This window comes from Pelmatolapia mariae, linkage group LG16_19 (assembly GCF_036321145.2).
Source record: "Pelmatolapia mariae isolate MD_Pm_ZW linkage group LG16_19, Pm_UMD_F_2, whole genome shotgun sequence".
In the NCBI taxonomy this organism is placed as follows: Eukaryota; Metazoa; Chordata; class Actinopteri; order Cichliformes; family Cichlidae; genus Pelmatolapia; species Pelmatolapia mariae.
The window spans coordinates 47,571,321-47,590,000 of NC_086241.1; the positions used below are offsets into that span (position 1 = coordinate 47,571,321).

The 18,680-nt window shown below is 41.4% G+C and overlaps 3 protein-coding genes across 3 annotated transcripts; 1 reads left to right on the plus strand and 2 right to left on the minus strand.

The window, feature by feature from the left end:
• Positions 1-1,622: 1,622 nt before the first annotated feature.
• On the minus strand, positions 1,623-6,262 carry bub1bb (BUB1 mitotic checkpoint serine/threonine kinase Bb). Its single transcript, XM_063499391.1, has 9 exons — positions 6,164-6,262; positions 4,393-4,549; positions 4,218-4,277; positions 3,986-4,130; positions 3,702-3,898; positions 3,449-3,612; positions 3,163-3,350; positions 2,978-3,078; positions 1,623-2,470 (listed from the first exon to the last, which is right to left on the minus strand). The coding sequence occupies exons 2-9, from the start codon at positions 4,533-4,535 to the stop codon at positions 2,188-2,190; spliced, it is 1,281 nt and encodes a 426-aa protein (XP_063355461.1). The 5' UTR covers positions 4,536-4,549; positions 6,164-6,262; the 3' UTR covers positions 1,623-2,187.
• A 90-nt stretch (positions 6,263-6,352) lies between these two features.
• Positions 6,353-10,467, plus strand: zfyve19 (zinc finger, FYVE domain containing 19). The gene is made up of 11 exons (XM_063499458.1): positions 6,353-6,557; positions 6,644-6,765; positions 6,861-6,914; positions 7,004-7,155; positions 7,264-7,406; positions 7,553-7,661; positions 7,791-8,009; positions 8,169-8,245; positions 8,424-8,525; positions 8,612-8,775; positions 9,010-10,467. The coding sequence occupies exons 1-11, from the start codon at positions 6,504-6,506 to the stop codon at positions 9,086-9,088; spliced, it is 1,275 nt and encodes a 424-aa protein (XP_063355528.1). The 5' UTR covers positions 6,353-6,503; the 3' UTR covers positions 9,089-10,467.
• A 170-nt stretch (positions 10,468-10,637) lies between these two features.
• On the minus strand, positions 10,638-17,578 carry ppp1r14d (protein phosphatase 1 regulatory inhibitor subunit 14D). The gene is made up of 4 exons (XM_063499459.1): positions 17,150-17,578; positions 11,607-11,687; positions 11,200-11,232; positions 10,638-11,096 (listed from the first exon to the last, which is right to left on the minus strand). The coding sequence occupies exons 1-4, from the start codon at positions 17,327-17,329 to the stop codon at positions 11,028-11,030; spliced, it is 363 nt and encodes a 120-aa protein (XP_063355529.1). The 5' UTR covers positions 17,330-17,578; the 3' UTR covers positions 10,638-11,027.
• Positions 17,579-18,680: the final 1,102 nt, after the last annotated feature.

The following is an 18,680-nucleotide window of genomic DNA, read 5'->3' on the forward strand; positions in this document are numbered from 1 at the left end:
CCTAGAAATCCATTTTTAAATCTGTATGATTAAGACAAGCACTGCAGAAATCTAGACAAAGCCTGTGGCGTTAACCTGCCAGCTAATGAGCAGTTAGGTAACCAAACAAATGTGTATGGTAATGTAAGTCACATTTCTGACTTCCTAAGTGGAAACAGTGAGACAAGTCAAACATGATCAGAGAAAAACCTAAAAGAAATTCCACTAACTCATGATTATAAGATAATAAGGTGTAATTTCCATGGATGTAATTACATAACATTAAGCCAAATTTGAGATATATAAGTATACCTCAAGTAGTGGCCTCAGGAGAACTGATAGGATCGAAGCGAAAGTTGTAAAACTACTGAGTCATCGGTTAGTATATTAACACGCTGGGGTTGCCTTCTGAATTACATAACCATGAGTCAAAATGACAGAATGAAATCATTGTAGATCTAAATCAGGAAATAATCTTCATAATTTAAGTCATGAGCTATAGTTTCCTTTTCTGAAAGCGTATGAAATTCCACAACCAGAATGATTGGAGGGGGAAAAAAGGGGCTGATGATTTTGGTGCTGCATGTTTGCAAGCTGTTGTGTCTCTGTGCAAGCCTGATGGAAGTTCACCTCAGTCCTTCTCACTGGGCAAAACCTCTACTAGTGACTTAAAGTGAGCCTAGGTCTTGGACAGAAAGCTTTCTGCTAACTGGTGCATGCAAAAACAAACCGTAGGCTACAAATAGGTAAAGACTACACGGCACTCGAGTGTTCTTGTCCATCACAGTAAGAGGACAAAAGCTTTTCTTCTCCGAGGGCCCGTCTACAGAGCATTACGGTAGATGGCCTCCTCGTACCAGCTCTCCAGTGCAGTGCGGAGAGCTATGGATTTTCTGTCGGGAGTCGCTGGCTGGGACAAGCTTTTAATAAGTCATGCCAACCGGCGAGCCATAGAGGATGCATTATGGTGCAGTTATGCCGTTATTATGATGGGAGCGCATCATGTTGCCCATCACTTATCGCTGAATTTCAGCTGCTCCCAGTGCTAAGCCACAATTTAAAGTAGACAGTATGGGAACTCACCACTAGAGAGGATCTTGGCCGGCAGTGTCATATTTCCACTGTGAAGTGTGCTCCTCCAGTGATCCACTTGCATGTAAAACTAACACCGCTTTGAGCTACGGTTCATCAGGACAGTGGCTTCCTGGGGATAACCACAGCCTGATCTGCTCACAGCTGCAAGTGGTTGATTTCACTTGCTAATGAGCCAGCCACCTATCTTGCAGCCATTCATCAAAGTCTGCCCAGCAAGTTGACTGTGTAAAGTGGACCCTGTCATCACAGTAGATTAAAAGTTTAAGTATACTTTCAATGCTTTTTGGGATTCCGGGTAAATACTTCCTGAATAATGTCATTAGACATTTAAATGCATTTTTATCCGATGCCCCCACCAGCATCAGATTACAGTCAGCACTAAACTGTTCTCGTGTCCTGTTAGTAATTAAGCAAACATTACCTGGAGTGCAATCTATGCTTCCCCTTGCATGCCCCCTGCTGACAGTGCATTACTACAACCCCCTTCGGTTTCTAAAAGAGAAATTAACAACCACTAGTGATTGGTTTGGTTATTGTAGCACGTTTATTGGACATCAATGTTACATGGCCTGAAAGGTGCATGTACTCAGACTGAGGCATGAAGCCCAGCTGAACTGTCTCACTGAAACCCATTTTTGACTGTGTTGGAATAGACTGGAAAAATCTGCTCAAGAAATACTGAGAAAAACAAAAAAAGGAAACATACAAAAAAAACCTGCTTAAGAACAATGGATGCAATCAGGAGTGAAATAAGGAACAAATGTGAGTATTAGCTCCGTAGCTAAGACGTGGACATCAGTTTAGTATCAACATGTATTTACATCTACGTTTTGTCTCACGCTGGTAGCATTTTTACTAGATTACATTACAGTGTACAGGGGTTCCCATTATTTGGTACAAACACTGTATTTCCATGAATCCAATACACCTTCTAGTGTGTCTTCAGCTCCCAGGGTATCCCCCCAAAAAGCTTTTTTGTTTGTTTGTGTTTAAAGCCTTCCGAGTAACTGAAAATCTATGACGATATTTACATCTGGATGATGAACAGTCACTACATGATCTAGTCAAAAACGGTAAAAACTCAGAAAAGGAACCAAATCCCATTTAGAAGCATCAGTTTGCAGCACCAGCTGCAGCTTCATCCTTCTGCCCTTCCTCTGATTCTTGTGCCGTCTTTTTGAAGAACCGTTCAGCTCGCAGCTCCTCAAAGCAGAACTCAGCAGCACCATTTAGCAGCAGCTCTTTACAGTACATGCTCTGCTCCTGTTGTTTTCCCAATTCTGCCTCCTTCTGCTGCTGCTGATGGTCCTGCAGCCTTTTGAGAGGAGTCTCCTCTCTGCCCGGCTTACGCGTTGACAAAACTGTGTTAACTGCTGGGTTGATCTTACATGGAGTCCTGAGGGAGGGACAGAACAATCCACTTACATTCAGCTTAGGAGACACTAATCAACATGTGATGTGAATATAATATTTAGCAGATAAAGCAATGACATAAAACAGCAGATAAAAACTGGAACTTTTTCTGAGATATGCTACTAAAAATGTGAAGAATACTGGAAATACTTTTTAGAGGGAACTCAATACTAAACATTTTCCCTCAACTGCAAGTATATATGGTTGTCTAATTATGTCTGTAGGTGCAATCAGCCTCCAGAAAACTGCACCCAGACTGAACAAGCTAATGATTTGATAACTGAGATGACGGAGGATTTTTTTTAAAAATTCATTTATTTGGGCTTTTCAATTAAATGTGTGTATACATCCACAGATCTTGGTACTCAGGCATTTCTGTTGAACCTTAATGCTCCTGCCTGTTGTCTCTTTGTCTGTTCCCCCCCGGTCAAAATAATGATTAAAATTAAAAATGAATGAATACAAAATGAAGGTTTTTATAGTAACTCACATTGTAGGAGGCTGATCCGACTCCTCCACAAATGGTTGGAAAGTGAGTTTGGGAGGCGGTGGAGCCATAACAGTATGTCCAAATTTGGACTTTTGGGGCATCTATGACGACATAAAAAGAAAATTATGAATCAACTTTGCATAATGGCTTTCAACACACACAACAATAAGCCTGTTCTCCCATACCTTCACATCACACCATCGCTCAGGCTTCTGCTCATTCTCCTTCGCCCTAGATGTGGGAGGAGCCACCCAAGCTTCCAATCTAGGCTCTGATGGGCCTGCGCTCTGAGCCTTATTCTCGTCAAAGATGACCAACCGACTGTTACTGCCAAGAGCAGGGGCACCTTGTGACTTCAGGCCACCGGGAATACCTGAGTACAAACCCATTATGTTTTTCCCAGTCTTAAAGCACTGTTATCATCAATTTAGTATTTTGAAACACATTTTATTTGTATATTCATGTGCTTACTTCTGATCGCGGCCCCTGTTCTGTTGATGGGGGCGACAGCCTTTTTCTTCCCTCTGTGTTTCAGATCAGCTAGAGAAACTCTGTCGAGTTGCTTAGGCTCATCATCACTGTCTTCCTCCTCCACATTCATCATCACCTGCCGGGAAACGCGTGCCTGCAGTGCCCTGCGAATATAAATACAGAAAAATGTGATCACTGTAACAACATAACAGAGATGTTCATTTATCAGAAACTATACTGGATGCCTCCATACTTGTGAAACTGTAGGAGTTTATCATGTGGCTCAGCACTCTTTCTGAACCCCTCTTGGTAGACCAAGTCTGCTTTGCGGAAGTTGCCCTGATCCTCATACTCCTCTGACCAAGCGATGTAGAGGGAAGCTTGTGTTACTCCAATTCCCTGTGCTTGCATGTATCTGTAAATTTCCAAAGGCTCTTGGCAGTTCTTCGCCTGGTGACATGTAATGTAAAAGTTATAAATGCAGCATTAGTTTGTCAAAGTAGCAGAAATAGTCAGAGGTTATGCTTTTGCACTCACAAATTTGATCCAGAGGTCAACATAGCGGGGGTCATTGTGATAATGTTTCTCCTCTGTAAATCTGGTCACGACCCGTTCCAGCAGTGTGGTGAGGTTGCTCTCCTTTCCTCCCTGGGGGAAGGTTTGTTCTGTCCACTTAATATACCTGGAAAAATAAAACCGTGTTAGGATTACAGGGAAATTTAAGAGCAATGTTTATGAGCACACTTGGCTATTGACATATTTCCCTTACCGATCCCAAACACTAAGTGGATCATCGCCCTCATATGTGCGCAACTCAGACTCAAATGCCCTGCAGAAAAAAAAAATCAGCAAGGTCTTTTTTTTCATCATATGAAAAATGCATGGACAAATTGTACAACATAAATGTCTGTCACCTAATTTAAGTTTAAAATAGCCATTCATACTGTCTCTGTTGGTTGATTGCAGAGGTAGGTCCATCTTGTTGTTGACTCAGCGCCTGATGTAAGGCCGATATGGCTCTTCCCCGCCTCAAAGGCTGGATGTTTTCTTTGCTGAGCTCCCATTCCACATCTCCTCCTTCTGCCATTTCTGAAACAGAAACTAGATACATACAGCGGGATAATTAATTATTTGATATTTATCCCCTGCTGAATTTGTAATTAAGAATTAACCAGAACCCCAGAAAAAAAGGCTGCATGAAAGTTTTAAATGGATTCAGTGAAATAAGTACTTGATCCCCTACAAACAGCCACATGGCTTTGTGCCCATGTGGCACACAAATTACAATCAATCAATTACAGATACCCTGATCTCAACTGATTATGTGTATAAAGCACACGTGCCCACAGAATCAGTCCTCTTGGGATCAAAACCATTATTTCACCCACTGTATACAGTATAAGTTGCTTGGGGTTTTTAAGCAGTCCTATTTTTTATGAAAAGTTAAATTATGAATCATAGCGAGCAGACATCAGAGATGTGAATTTTATATTCTAGACTGTTGGTCAGCAAGACGCCATACTGTCACAAAATGAATAACAGAATAATTATAACAGTGTAATGTTTTAAAGGAAGATTTTCTGAGGTGGCCTTCAGAGTTTCATTTATGCTTTAAGAATTTACCACAACCCTAACTTTGACTGGATAAGTCTTGACTCAGATTGTAACTTGAGGGCTCTGTTGGGTATGTCATTAAATCATCATTTTTATAACTCAAAAATATTGCTAGAATGCAACCTTTTATCTTGGTGACTCTGACAAACCAGTTTTTATATATACAGAAAGCAGGCTGGACTACTGCAAGGCTCTGCTATCTGGTCTACCTAAAATCTACTTGAGTTGATAAAGAGAGAACACATCACACCTGATGCAAAGTACCAACACTGGCTACCTCTCAGTTTCTTTATTGACTTTAAAATCCTTTTATTTAAATCCCTCTAGCTGTTGCAAAGTGCAAGACAAAAACCTCTGGGGAGGCAGCTTTTTCAGTGTTATGCCTCAAGCTGCTGGAACAGCCTGCCAGAGGACCTGGATGTGTTGAAATCCTTACATTTAACAGCCCCTCCAAAGCCTGGGTGTAACGGAAAATGCTTTACAGACAGCACTTGTTTTATTTTCATATAACTTCTTTGCTTTAACTAATACGTAGTTTCATTGAGTTTTATTGAGCAATAAAATTATTTCATTTTTCACTGGTCAAGTCTGTTACTTTTTATTTCATTTGATGCACTTTTTTGTAGTTGTATTTAATTTTAAATAACTTTTTGGATGTTCTGACTTTGTTATACACTAACGTGAAATGTGATATACACAAAGTTTATTATTACTTCTGTATAGCCAAAAGTAACACAAGTATATATTACGGTTTCTGTCATTATAATTGTTTATTTCGGGCTTACTTAGTTCTTTTGTGTGCGAACTAAATAGCATGATGTCCAAGAGGCATACTAGACAAGTTTCAGGACAACATGAGCTAACGATGCACTTCGACAACAATACATTTTAAATAATGATGTGGTAAACTTCCATCGTATAACAAACCGTGTGACAGATACACAAAATAATGTTTAGCTATCAAGTGCATGTGTTTGGAGCTAACACACTAGCTAGCGAACGACAGCTTTAGCCTGACCAACTTTAGCGTTGTTTCCATCGACGACAAATTCACATAACTGAATTAAAATAGACTTTCTACAAAATGTGCGTGTTCTATACCGCTTCCGAGCCTCCTTTATTTCTTTTCTAGGTGACAGCTCGAACTCCAACGTTGTCGCAGTAAAGCTGTTGAACGGTTGTGTCTGTGTTTTGAACAAGGACCGCCAGAGATTTTGCAGGACTCTGATTGGACGGAAAACCGGAAAATGCGTTTACATTACGTCATACCTCCCCTTCCGCGTTGCTTCCTGTTTTGAATGAACACCTGAAAATAGTTGCTAGTAGCTAGCTGCCAAGTTAATGCTCACGACTGAGTGTGTTTTCTTAGACATTTTAACCCACTGTAGCTGTATCGATAGCATTAACATCCTCCTACCCATGAGCCTCTGCATGTGTCGGTATGGACAGTCGATGTTATTGTTGTGCGTCCAAGTTTAGCCTCTTCAAGAAGGAGGTGAGTATTTCATGGCTAATGCTAACCACATAGACATACATAGGGGTACATTTTGAATAAAATGATCTGTTTACTGTTCGTCATAGCTGGGCTGTAAGAACTGCGGCCGCTCCTTCTGCTCCAGCTGCTTGACTTTCAGTGCTGTGGTGCCTCGTTGTGGCAACACCCAGCAGAAGGTCTGTAAACAGTGCCATGGTAATCTGACCAGGTAACGCTCAAACCCTGCAAGGAAGAAAAAAAACTAAAAGTAGTTTTGTTTGGGCTTTGGGAGCTTCTCTCTCATTTTAATTTCTTTCTTTTTAGTGGGCAATCCTCAACCAGTGCTGGCAGATGGTCTCCTCCAGAAAACTATAAAAAGTCAGTGTATACGATCAAATAAGGGAATAACTTAAACTTTGGCAGCACAGCGGTTTCATAACATCTAAAGTACACGTGTCTTCCATTAGACGGGTCGCTGCACTTGAGGCCAAACAGCAAGGACAGCCAACACAGCCTGTGAGGACCAGCAAAGCAGGACATCCACCAACCAGCGGCCTGAGCAAAGAAGATCAGGCAATTGCTGAAAGGCTTCAAAAGCTCAAGGAGGACACAGCACCTAGTAATACGATTTTTAGCAGCTCTCATTTTTATTTAACCCAGTAAGTGCAGTAATATTATAATATTTTCCAAAATAAGGTAAGGAGTAAGCTTTTTACCTTCTCGTCAGGGTCTGTCCCCTCTGACAAAGAGCTCGAGTCCCGACTTGCTGCTCTGAAAGCTCCCAGCAAGCCAGTACCTTCTGCAGAGGAGATGGAGGACCGTCTGGCCACTCTGCGGGGTCTCCCTCCACCATCTCAAGCTCCTCGACCTGTGAGCTGAATCTCTTCCTGCTTGTTTGTAACATCCTAGGCCTTACAGTACAGCTCAATAGCTTCAAATATTTATTTAGAGGGAACTCAATACTAAACAGTGTCCCTTAACTCCAAGTATATACGCTTGTCTATTCATGTCTGTAGGTGCATCAGCCTCCAGAAAACCGGACCCAGACTGAACAAGCCAATGATTTGATAAGTCAGATGACAGAGGAAGTTGCAATTGACAACCAGCAATCAAATCCTGAATGCAGTAAGATATTGCGTTTTTCCCTGATTTTACCTGCCTTAAACCAATAAGTAATGAGTCAGTCATATCATTCATTCTTATATCGTAAAATTAATAAACAGGTACTGAACAACACTGTTATTAAATCTGAAGGTGTAGATGGCCGTATGAATGATCTCAATAAAGGTGAGGCAGGTACATTGGATGAGAATTTGGAAGAGAACCAGGATGCAGCCAAGCAGCTGGAGGCTGAGAAAGCCCATCTGCTTGAGGAAGCTATGGAGGAGCTGAGGAAAGAGCGTCACTCTCAGGATCAGATCCTGCACATGGCAAAGAGGCTGGCACAGCTGAAGGGGCAGGACCCGGACAAAGGTGAGTTATTCGAGCACCATTCACCTCACCTTATCTGTTATCCACACACTAGTGTGTCATAAAATATGATAAGGACGTGCGTTGTAAATGCAGTTTCCATGACAGAAGTGCTAGTATGCTAGTGTATCATGCCCCATTTTCATTGTGATTCATTTATAGTTACTATGGAGGACTTCCAGCAACCTGACAGTGAAGAGGAGACTGAAGAAGAAGCTGTTATGAGAGTGTTAAAACAGGTGTGGCAAAAATAACCATGAGATGATAATGAACTATAAATAATTTGTTTCTGCGTACATCTTACACCCCTAAAGGCGCAAGTGAACTAATTCAGACCAGTGTGCCTAGCCACAAGGGGCTGCTATTTTGCCAGTTTAATCAGTTCTTATTTATTTTTTTATTTTTTTATGCTTTCAGCTCTCAGAAGAAGCTACACTAGATGAGGCCAGTGGCTACAACATACCTTTAGAACAGAGTGGGCCAAGGAATAGGGAAAAGAAAAAATCGTCCAAGAAACCGGTACAAAACCACACTTGAATTATTTATTTTTTTTAAAGCTACGTGAGTGCATAAAATTTAAATCCCGATCTGATTTTACTTTAAAGGCTCAGCCTCCGGCACCTAAGAGCAGGAACCTACCTGCTGCTGATGCACATCAGCCATCAGACAGTGATGAAGAAGAGCTTCCGTGGTGCTGCATCTGTAACCAAGATGCCAGCCTTCAATGTCACACCTGTGATGGAGATCTGTACTGCAACCGCTGCTTCAGGTAGTATGAAATGCATTAATTATAGAAAGAAAGAAAAAAAGCCTAACTTTAGACTCATGATAGACTTTTGCATGGAAGCCTTGACTGCACACAAAAAAACAAGATCTCTGTGATTTGGAATGCATACCATGACCCAGATAAATTGCAGGCAAGCTGCTGCCCTACTGTTAAGCAGCATGAATATAAAGTATTTAGTCTGATGAATTATCAATCCATGCTTCATTATGTCCCCAGGGAAGGCCATGATAAATATGACAGGAAGGAGCATCGCACCACTAACTACACTGCGCCAAAGAAGAAGAGGAAGACATGATAGTGAAGCTATGCTGCAGGTGATTGGTAGAGTTCGGCCAGCCATCACACTTAGACTTGTTCATTAGCCTTAAGTGACTTACTATTGTTAGAAAACAGTCTCTCTAATCATCTAAAACAAGCCACAAACCATCAGAACTCCTCAACATATTTTATTCAGTAAATGCTAAGGCTGAACTAATTGAATGGAGCATAATAAGAAACCACTGGTAATATTTCTTGCAAAGCACGGGCTAGATAAGGATCATAAACACAATGTAAATGCATTATAATATGTATAATATCTTAAATATAGTTTATTTTTTGTGGAATGTATAAAAATAGACGTATGTAATATTTGCAGAGGCTGCTAGACAGTGCAGCAAACCTGCACGGCCGCTTCACATAGGAATCCCAAAAATTTATATGGTTGATCTGAATAAGAAGTATTAGATTTATTTTTATTTTGACTTGTCCTAGTTCCTAATGGCAACAAAGGCTTATTTAAAGTGCTCTTTTGCACTTGTCATCATATGATGATTTCCAAGTTTTTATAACCCGTACAGAAAGCAGACACGTCGTGAGCTCGTCTGGGATGATGTACAATCCCAGACTGCTGTCAGCTCTGCACCGAAGAAGCACAGAGGAGTCAGTATAAAAGGATTACTAAGGGCTTTGTTTTCTTTTGGCAGTCACTGCAGTCGCTCTTGTAATCTGTGTTTGGCTGTGTGTGTAATTTCGTTATAAATAAAGGATAAGTATTAGCAACTATGTCACGTCGTTGAGAGCATGCAGCATACCTTAGTTTTAATTTAAACATTAAAGCCTTATTTTTTTCCTTTTTAGGTCCAACGTATTATTACTTGATAAAAATATCTCAGTCTGTCAGGCCTTGTAAGGAGTGCAGTTCTTATAGTATATATGCCTTCTTTGTCAGAGAAGTCGAGGAGAACCATATAAATTTCTATAGTGGAGACCTCACCCGAAAGACCCTCTGTGTTTGACAGAGAGAAGGCCAGAGTGCAGGCTCATCAGCGTGCATTACTGTCTGGCTGAGGAGAAACCATAATTATACTCTTCTCTTGGGACTTGCTCCATTAAGGTTCATATGGAAAGTGTTACTGTGCCTTTTCTGGCCGTGTCATACACGTACCCCAGACAGGAAATGGACGAGGATAATGGATGCATACTTAATGGAACATCTTGTTGCTGATCTCAGTGTGTTTACACCTACTCTTGACATGTCAAAGTTTCCTTTGTTTCCGTCAATTTGTTGAAAATGCCTGAAAACACTACCTTATGTTTTGGGAATAAAATGCTGACTGCCGTTCTGTAGGAAAGTTGTCTGTAGACAGTAGGGCAGAGTCATTATCCGTGTTTCTGAGCAGTTATGAGCTCAGGGTAGTTTAACTGGTACTGTAAACCAATTAGTGTAATGTACACGCCAATATTTATTTGAATGAGTGGAAATGATAATACCTGATGAAGCATATTGGTGTATCACTTTGTTAAAAATCAGATGTGAGCATTGTCTTGAAAATGTTGAAATGTTTTTATTTTTCATTTTTTTTACATTTTGACAACACTGTTATCTGAACAAAAATATTTATGTACATAAATAAGCAACTAAAAATGTACAGTCATACACAAAAAACAGTCCGTCTGAGTAATAGTCAGTACAGCTTGTATCACGTGTACGTTATTGGTATGGTATTGGGAAACAAAATGTTGAAGCAGTCCATAAATGAATTTGAAATAACAACATTAATAAAAAAAAAAAAATCAAAGCCCCACAGCTCTGGTGTTACATTGATGATGACCCAGCAGGAGGAGGAAGAGGAGGCAGGGGGCAGGAATATAGTCCCTCTGATCCACACCTAGAGGCATCCAAATGGTTAATGCGTGGGGCGACGGGAAGATGAGCGGCTCCACATTGTCTCGATTCTTAATTTGACCTACAATTATTTCTTCAGTGGACCTGACATTTTACGTAGACCTTTTATCCTGTAGAGCAGCCCGTTGATAAAATCCTATGGAGAAGATGGGGAAATTTTATTTAATTTTTTATGTAACTTTAAAAAAATAATAAGTAGACTTATTATTTCAGTCTTCTTTTCTAAGTTTTTGTCTCACCTCTTTTGGCTTCCCGCATTCTTGCAACAACTCCTAATGAACAAACAGAAAGAGGTATACACTTTTTCCATTGCTTTTTCTTTGAATACATTGCACAACAGGATTTCATTATGAGTCAGTTTCTTCTTAAGGACAACCAAATACAAATATGTATATTAATGCTGTCAGCGAGGGGCTTCACCGCCGTGCTGCCCTCACACGGGGCGATCCGGAGATTTGCCGCGTTAATGCTGTTATGGCGCTAACGTCATTTTAACGAGATTAACGCTGACAGCACTAATATACATATGTAATTTAAGGGAACTAGTTGCAGAAACACTCAACAATAATAAATGACTGACAAGTCATTAACAAGCAATTGGAATATTTAATCAGATCAGTATTTAGACTATTCTACAGAATCCTACCTCCAGCCGGGTTCTTTGCCCCTCATCCGACAGCTCCAGGAGCTCGTCTATGTCGATTTCTAACTCTGGGATCTCTTCTTCCTGTGAGAGTGGAGAGGAATAAAAGTTAAAGACCATATTCATTGATACTTGTGTTTCTGCATGCCTCACAAACTCCTGCAAATTGGATTGTATAATGTGGGCTTCTTGGCTTTTTATCCCTCCTCATCTTTCCAGCCAACTAAACGTAGTCATTCAGACAGAAGACTAAGGCATTACTTTTTCAGCTCAATTCCATTTTAGTTATATAGCGCCAAATAACAACAAAAATCGCATCAAGGCACTTTAGAGAGAAAACCAATCAGATATTCCAACCCGATGAGCAAGCACTTGGTGACAGTGGGAAAGAAAAACTCCCTTTTTACAGGAAGAAACCTCTGGCAGAACCAGGCTCAGGGATGGGCAGCCATCTGACGACTGGTTGGGGGTGAGGGGAGGAACATGGGACAAATTTATTAGTTAGTTATCTTGGTGTGGGTTTACTGTAGAGGATAAAAACATTTTATATAAAACAAAATAAAAAATTGATTGACTTGATGGGAAAAGCTGCAGTGGGCTGATGCATGAAGGCAGAAAGGTTGTATTAGGCCAGGCTTGCAAAACGCCATCCTCAGATTTTATGGATGGTTCAGCCAGCTGGCATTTCCAGCTCAGCCACTTTTTTTACATATTAATCTCTGATGCACGTCACATGTTTTGAATTCTGCACACCTGGAAAACAAAAAATAACACAAACCCACGAGCGCTCCCAACTGCAATGTAACGACCTATAGATGGCATCATTTTTAAAGATTAACAGCAATTATATGTGAAGACTGTAAAACATAGCACTCTCCAATCTCAAGGCCAAATATAGCAAAGCAATCACTTTATGTAACGAGCTCTGAACACCTTTCAGGGAGAATGAGGAGTGCTCACTGGAGGAACTCAAAGATATCTGGAGTCAGCAGGTGCACGCTCATATTTGACGAGTGTGGTCTCCTTTTTTTTATTAGGAGGAATATTTTCTGGTTTGGGAGCTTTCATGACATGAAAGGACGGGGCTCACACAGCTTTCTAGATGTGGAGAGAGAGCTAATCAATGCGGAAGTGCTGAGTGGCAGACTAGATGGGCCCCTGTGCCTGCCTCTAATTGATACACACTGCCAATTTGGACCCTGTGTAATTCTGCTGATGTCTGCAGGATAAATGCAGTGCTGAAGGTTTTTTTTTTTATTATTATTATTATTATATCTAAGCTGTGCATTTATGGACTTTGCTTTACCAACTGTACTGCAGTTGGCCTTTTTGTACTTGACCTGGTTCTAAAGTGCTGATAGTGTAATCGTGAAAAACGTCAACGAAGCATCTTAATGACTAAAAGAAAAAAAGCAGTGAGTACTTATTATATTTATTATTATACTTGTATTTATGAAAAATGGATTGGGGTTTTGGGTTTTGTAGAATTGTGTTCAGTATGCCTTCCAAACAGTGCTAAGATTTCCTATGACATGACTGAAGAGGTTTAATTTTCACCATTTGGAGCCATTCAGTGGCTCTACTATAATCGTATAAGAATAGAAACGTGTATAAGTATACTTCATGTCCAGTGAAAAGGAAACCTAGAGCTCTCATGTACTTATACTGCTCTTAAACTTCCTCAGTCTGCCTCTGAAAGTGAGGCAATGCAGAGCACTGCTGAATATCAATGAGCGACGGCTTCCCCTTGCTGGGAGGAACACATGCGTTTATCATGAAGACTCACGATCTGGTCCTCATTCTAACTTCCCAGTATTTCTCGCCGGGATTTACCTTCATTGTGAGAGGGAAAGGGCATTTTAATGAGGCCACTGGGTGGAAACCATCTCAGCAGCATTTTTTGAAGTTAAAAAGCAATATACTGAAGCTAAAACGAATGTTGGCACTGATGCTGGAATTCATGAATATCAAAGTGGCTCTCAGAGGACTGAAGCTTCAGACGGTAGTAGTGCAAATATGTAGCGAAGATAAGACGACTTCCACCGGAATTTTACAATTTTTAAATTTCACCATTATCGGGAGTTGACCTAAAGCTCTGTCTGCAAGCACTCCTGAGCTGCAGTGATGGGAAACTGTCCACATATAGAACAGTAGCTACTATGTAAAGAGTGTTTGCCATTAGTTTTGCCTTAGGATGTGATATTTTCACTGCTTAAATCAAGAGAGGTTGTCTGAGCCAATAAAATTGTTGTGTAATGTGTTGACATTTGATATCCCAAGGGAATAATGACTTTGGTGACCTTTGACCTGTTAACTGAGCAATCAATATCACTCCTTGACATTTATTAAGTACCAGACAGGAAATTCAAGCTATGTCTGATTTTTTTATTCAGCTTCAATTTGGATATTTACTGATACTAATAAGAGCATTACCAGTTTTGCATAGCTCTAATAATCAGCTGGTGAATAATAAGCAAACTAAACTTTGCTTATTGCTGTGACCACTGAACACTTAGATTTGATGATGCTGTATTATTCTTTGCTAAGCAGCAGCAGGGATTAGGCAGGAAGGCTTTGTTATTTTCACTAACACTTCACTATTGTGGGCGTGAGCAGCTAACAACACGACAGGCCTTTTCTTTTTTTTCTTTTTTTATTATTATAACAGGTTTAGTTGAACTTCCTGTAATTTCATAACACAGTCAGTACAACGGTTCACTAGCCTTTCCTTATAACAAGATATTAACAAAACATTAACATCAAACAATCATCATGGTGTTTGTTATTACACAGGAAGCCATGCCCAGGAAAACGTGTCTTGTTTCGAGAAGATGCCGGCACATGTTAACTTATCATCCCCTTCCCTTTTCCTGCCAGAAGCATGAGCTGTCCGCATCTCAAAATATTCATTAACTTCAGCGAGTGAGTCACGGCAGAGTTGCAAGAGAAAAAAGGGAGCCATATCCTGTTGTCTAATTACATACAAGTCTGAGCAATTTTTAAACAAGAATCAGCTGAACTTCATAGGAGTCATCCCAGTCTGCATAAAGTCTCAAACAAATTACTGTCTCTTGGTGGAAATTTGTGCAGTCTGCACATTTAAAAAACAAGTTTTCACTGAATTAGACTGACACTCAGTGGGGAAAATAGAAGTGGGGTCTGTCTAAATCGAAGCATGCAGACTGAGAGGTTGCATTGCCTATTTTAGAATTCTTTACTTAGTATATAGTTTGTATAGTATAGTTTGAAAAGGTGTGAAGTCTGCAAACGAAAGCCGCCACACCAGACTGAGGCAGTACTTTCTATGAATTAGAGATGTGTCTAAATAATTCAGGCGGTGACACAGGGGACTGACGGTAAATGCTTCCACGCGGAAGACTCAGAGAACCAACAAAGTAACCTTCCCCTGAGCCCATGCAAAATTCATTACACTGGCCTGTGCACGTGGACAAGAGCAAATAATCCCATGCGAGGACCTGATGCAAATATTCAGGCTAGCCCAACTGGAAAGTTGAGCCTTAATTTCCATATGTAAAGAATGTAGGTTTGTCTTAAGGAAATTGTAAAGACAAGGTACTTGAAGTTAGTGGTAGCAGGTATTATTGTAAATCCATCAAAGAAATGCATTGTGTTATTGCTCTGTTGTCAGTATCCATCCACCCTGTGGCAGGGCAAACATCTGCTATCTGTGCTGTACATGTGCTGCACATTTACACTTATGTTAGATCACGTTAGAACCAGAATGAAAAAGCAGAAGTACTAAAATAATTGTATGTTTCTGGGACAAGATCAAAAAAGTAGACAGAGACAAGACTTTGGATCTGTTTTTGTTATCTACGTGTCCCAGTTTCAACTAATGTGATTTATTCTGCCCTCAGCATCGCAAGCATATTAACATATATTACCAAGAGGGGAAAGAGGCTCACAAAACAAGTATCCTGAGGAGGAAAACACTTAAGTATCCTGAGTTGTGACTCAAATGGTTTAACTTTAGGCAGCCAGGCTTAACCCTGGTTTAGATAAAGATGTTATCTAATCATGTTCAGATTTTCTCCACAGAACTTCCCTGTCCGCAGGCAGCCATAGATCTGCCCACCTGCTCGTGCTCTGCAGTGTTACTATATTCAGTTCAATTACAATTCAATTTTTTTATGTGGCACCAAATCACAACAGCAGTCATTTTAAGGGGCTTTATATTGTAAGGTAAAGGTAACGACCACCTTTGAGCAAACGCTTGGAAAAAGCGAGAAGGAAAAACTTCCTTTTAACAGGAAGAAATCTCCGGCTAAACCAGACTCAGAAAGACACAGCCAGGACAGGACAAAATGTGTATAAACACAAATAAAGAGTGAAGAAGAAACACTCACAGTGTAACTAACAGAGGATTCAGGATCACCAGATTCAGCCCTAACTATTATGCATTGCTTTATGCAACATGAAAAGGGTTTATTGATCATGTAAAGGGATGCCAGGCAGAGAGGTGGCTCTAGACCATCTTAAAGTGAGGAGAGCCTCCGTGTGGTTTGAGAGAAACGAGAAACACTGTCTCTGAGTTCTCCAGCACGAAACTGAGGCTGCGTTGTCATCTGATCCACGTCGTCACTGGAAAGCTCGCCCTCCTTTAACAGGCACCCCTAATTCCAACGTGCCACACCGCCTCGTGTAGGCGACGAGACATCTGTTGCCATGGTTTCCCCTTAGTGAACGCCAAGCAAATCAATATGGAGCCTCTGACATAATTGGATTGCATCCCACCGTGCAGGAGGGAAGATATGAAGGATGGTGTTGTTGGTAGAGTCCTCGCTGCATTAAAACGAAGTCGTCTTCAGAGCATGGAATAAAATAGCTATGGGAGTAATAGTAATGCTTTTCCATGATGTAACTCTTTAACCATCACATATGTCCTGTGGTAATACAGACTGCATATCTTTTGTTTTTTCCAATGCCTGCTGCATGTTAATTTCTATATCGAAACCATCATCATTAATCATTTCCTTATATGTGAGCAATCAAACTATGTACTGTAATTTCGATTACATAGTTACTGGGTGAATCTGTCACAAGACACGCAGACGTTGGAATTGTGACATAATTGTTTTGGTGCTCTGACTCACTGTTACTGTTGCTTGCCTCACTGTACAACTTTGTTATGTGCAAGGACATCATCTAAACGCCTCGTATCTTAATGTAGCCACATGGCGACCACATATGCTTAAAGAGACCGAGGTGTGTAATTGTGGTCGTGCTTACTAGTCACATCCCCTCTCTGCAAAATAATTCGATCTGTTATGGCAGAACACCACACAGCTGGCAACTCAGTCATTTTGATGACATGCGAGGGTTTCTGTACCAGAAAGAACAGCTGTGAAACACAGCTACTTTCCTACCACCCACTCCTCTATGAGGTTCTTGTCATTTCTATTACAAGCAACGTTTTTGAGCGGCTCGGTGCCTCTCCCCTTACTTGCTCCCCTCTCCTCCTCTTTGGCCACCCCCGGCACAGCGTGCTTCTGAGTGAGTGTCTGTGTGAGCCAGCCCCGTCCTACCTCACAGTCAAACAGCAGGTGCAGCTGCCCGTCGATCCACTCCTCGATATCCAGCCTCTTCTGCAGGTCCTTGCGGTTGTATTTGACTGTCAGCTTGCCAAGTTTGCGGTGCGCCGGCTCCTCTGCTTTGTCTGTTGCCTGGAACATCACCCTGGACTGGGTGCTAGGGTCTGACGCCATGGCTGCCACAGCCTCAGGAGATCCGTGGAAACGCACCGAGCTGGAACACAGACAGACCTACAGGCACGCTGGACTTGCACGCTCTGAATCCCCTGCTATGTCTCTGTTTTTCTTTTAGTGATACGCTGCTCCCACACGTATCTCCTGTGTTTCCTGTTATCTTTGTGGAGTGCTCGTGCTCTCCCTTCTCCTTAACACTGCCTCTGGTTCCCTGCTTGTCCTGGCCCCCCGACCCCCCTTCTCTCTCTCTCTCTCTCTCTCTCTCTCTCTCTCTCTGTCCCTCTCTAAAGCTCACTGTCTTGTTCTCCTTCTCTCCTCCTCTTGCAACACCCACTGGCTGCACTATCAGTAGAATGGTAATGAGATATGGCTCCGAGCTTGCCTCTGCATGTGTGTATGTGCACACACTTTACAGGGTGTGTGTTTGCGTTTTGCTCTCTTTGTCTTATAGCAGGAAGGGGTGGGTGGGTGGGGAAAGGTGGTTGGGGGGAGGGGGTGGGCATAGGTCAATTGCAGCAATAAAAAGAGGAGAATAGGTGAAAGGGCGACTGCCTTCAATCAAGTTAGGATAATAACTCTGGGTGAAAATATGCCAGCATATCCTTTTGCACTTTTGATCTTTCCCCTCTGATCATTGCGCATCTTGCCAATCCTGTCATTACTGGCACACCACTCGTGTTCTTTTTTATTGTTTCCCCCTTCAGTAAAAGTACCTTAAGTATTTATAAGTTGACAGACTCAAATGGGTTTGCCATCCTTGACGCTTCTTAAGTTCACAAACACTTCTAACTATAGCTGGGTCCCCCCCAACCTGACAGGTGAGCCAGGGTTCCTCTAGTATGGTAGCTGCTTTGTCCTTTATAACGGGTATTATCAGGTGTGCGTTTAATAAGCCTTGAAGTCCAATTGGCATCCTCAGTTACGCACAGGTAAATAATGGATGAAGCAGCGGCAGCAGCAGTGTTTATGACTCTTTAGAAGTCAAATGACAAAAGTCTGAAAGCATCAGTGTTTCCATAGTCAAACAGCAGCACTCCACCCCACAGGTCAAAAAAATTCATAGTAGTGGCATAGTAGTGGACACCTATGCCAGATTATTACAGCTGAGACAAGAGAGGCAACAGGCTGCAGAGTTTCCACAGATCGTATTACGATATGAATAATGGGGTTCAGCTTTTTTGGCTTTTGGCAGGGACTATCCATCAGGCATGCCTGCAAGTGTTCACCCACTGATGCACCGTCTGTTACAAACACTGAATTATTGAGTGCCTCGAGCAGCTCACCTTTCCAAGCAAACAAATTCATCCGTCCCATCTTATGGCTACTTGGTTCTGCTCTATTGGGTTGTCTA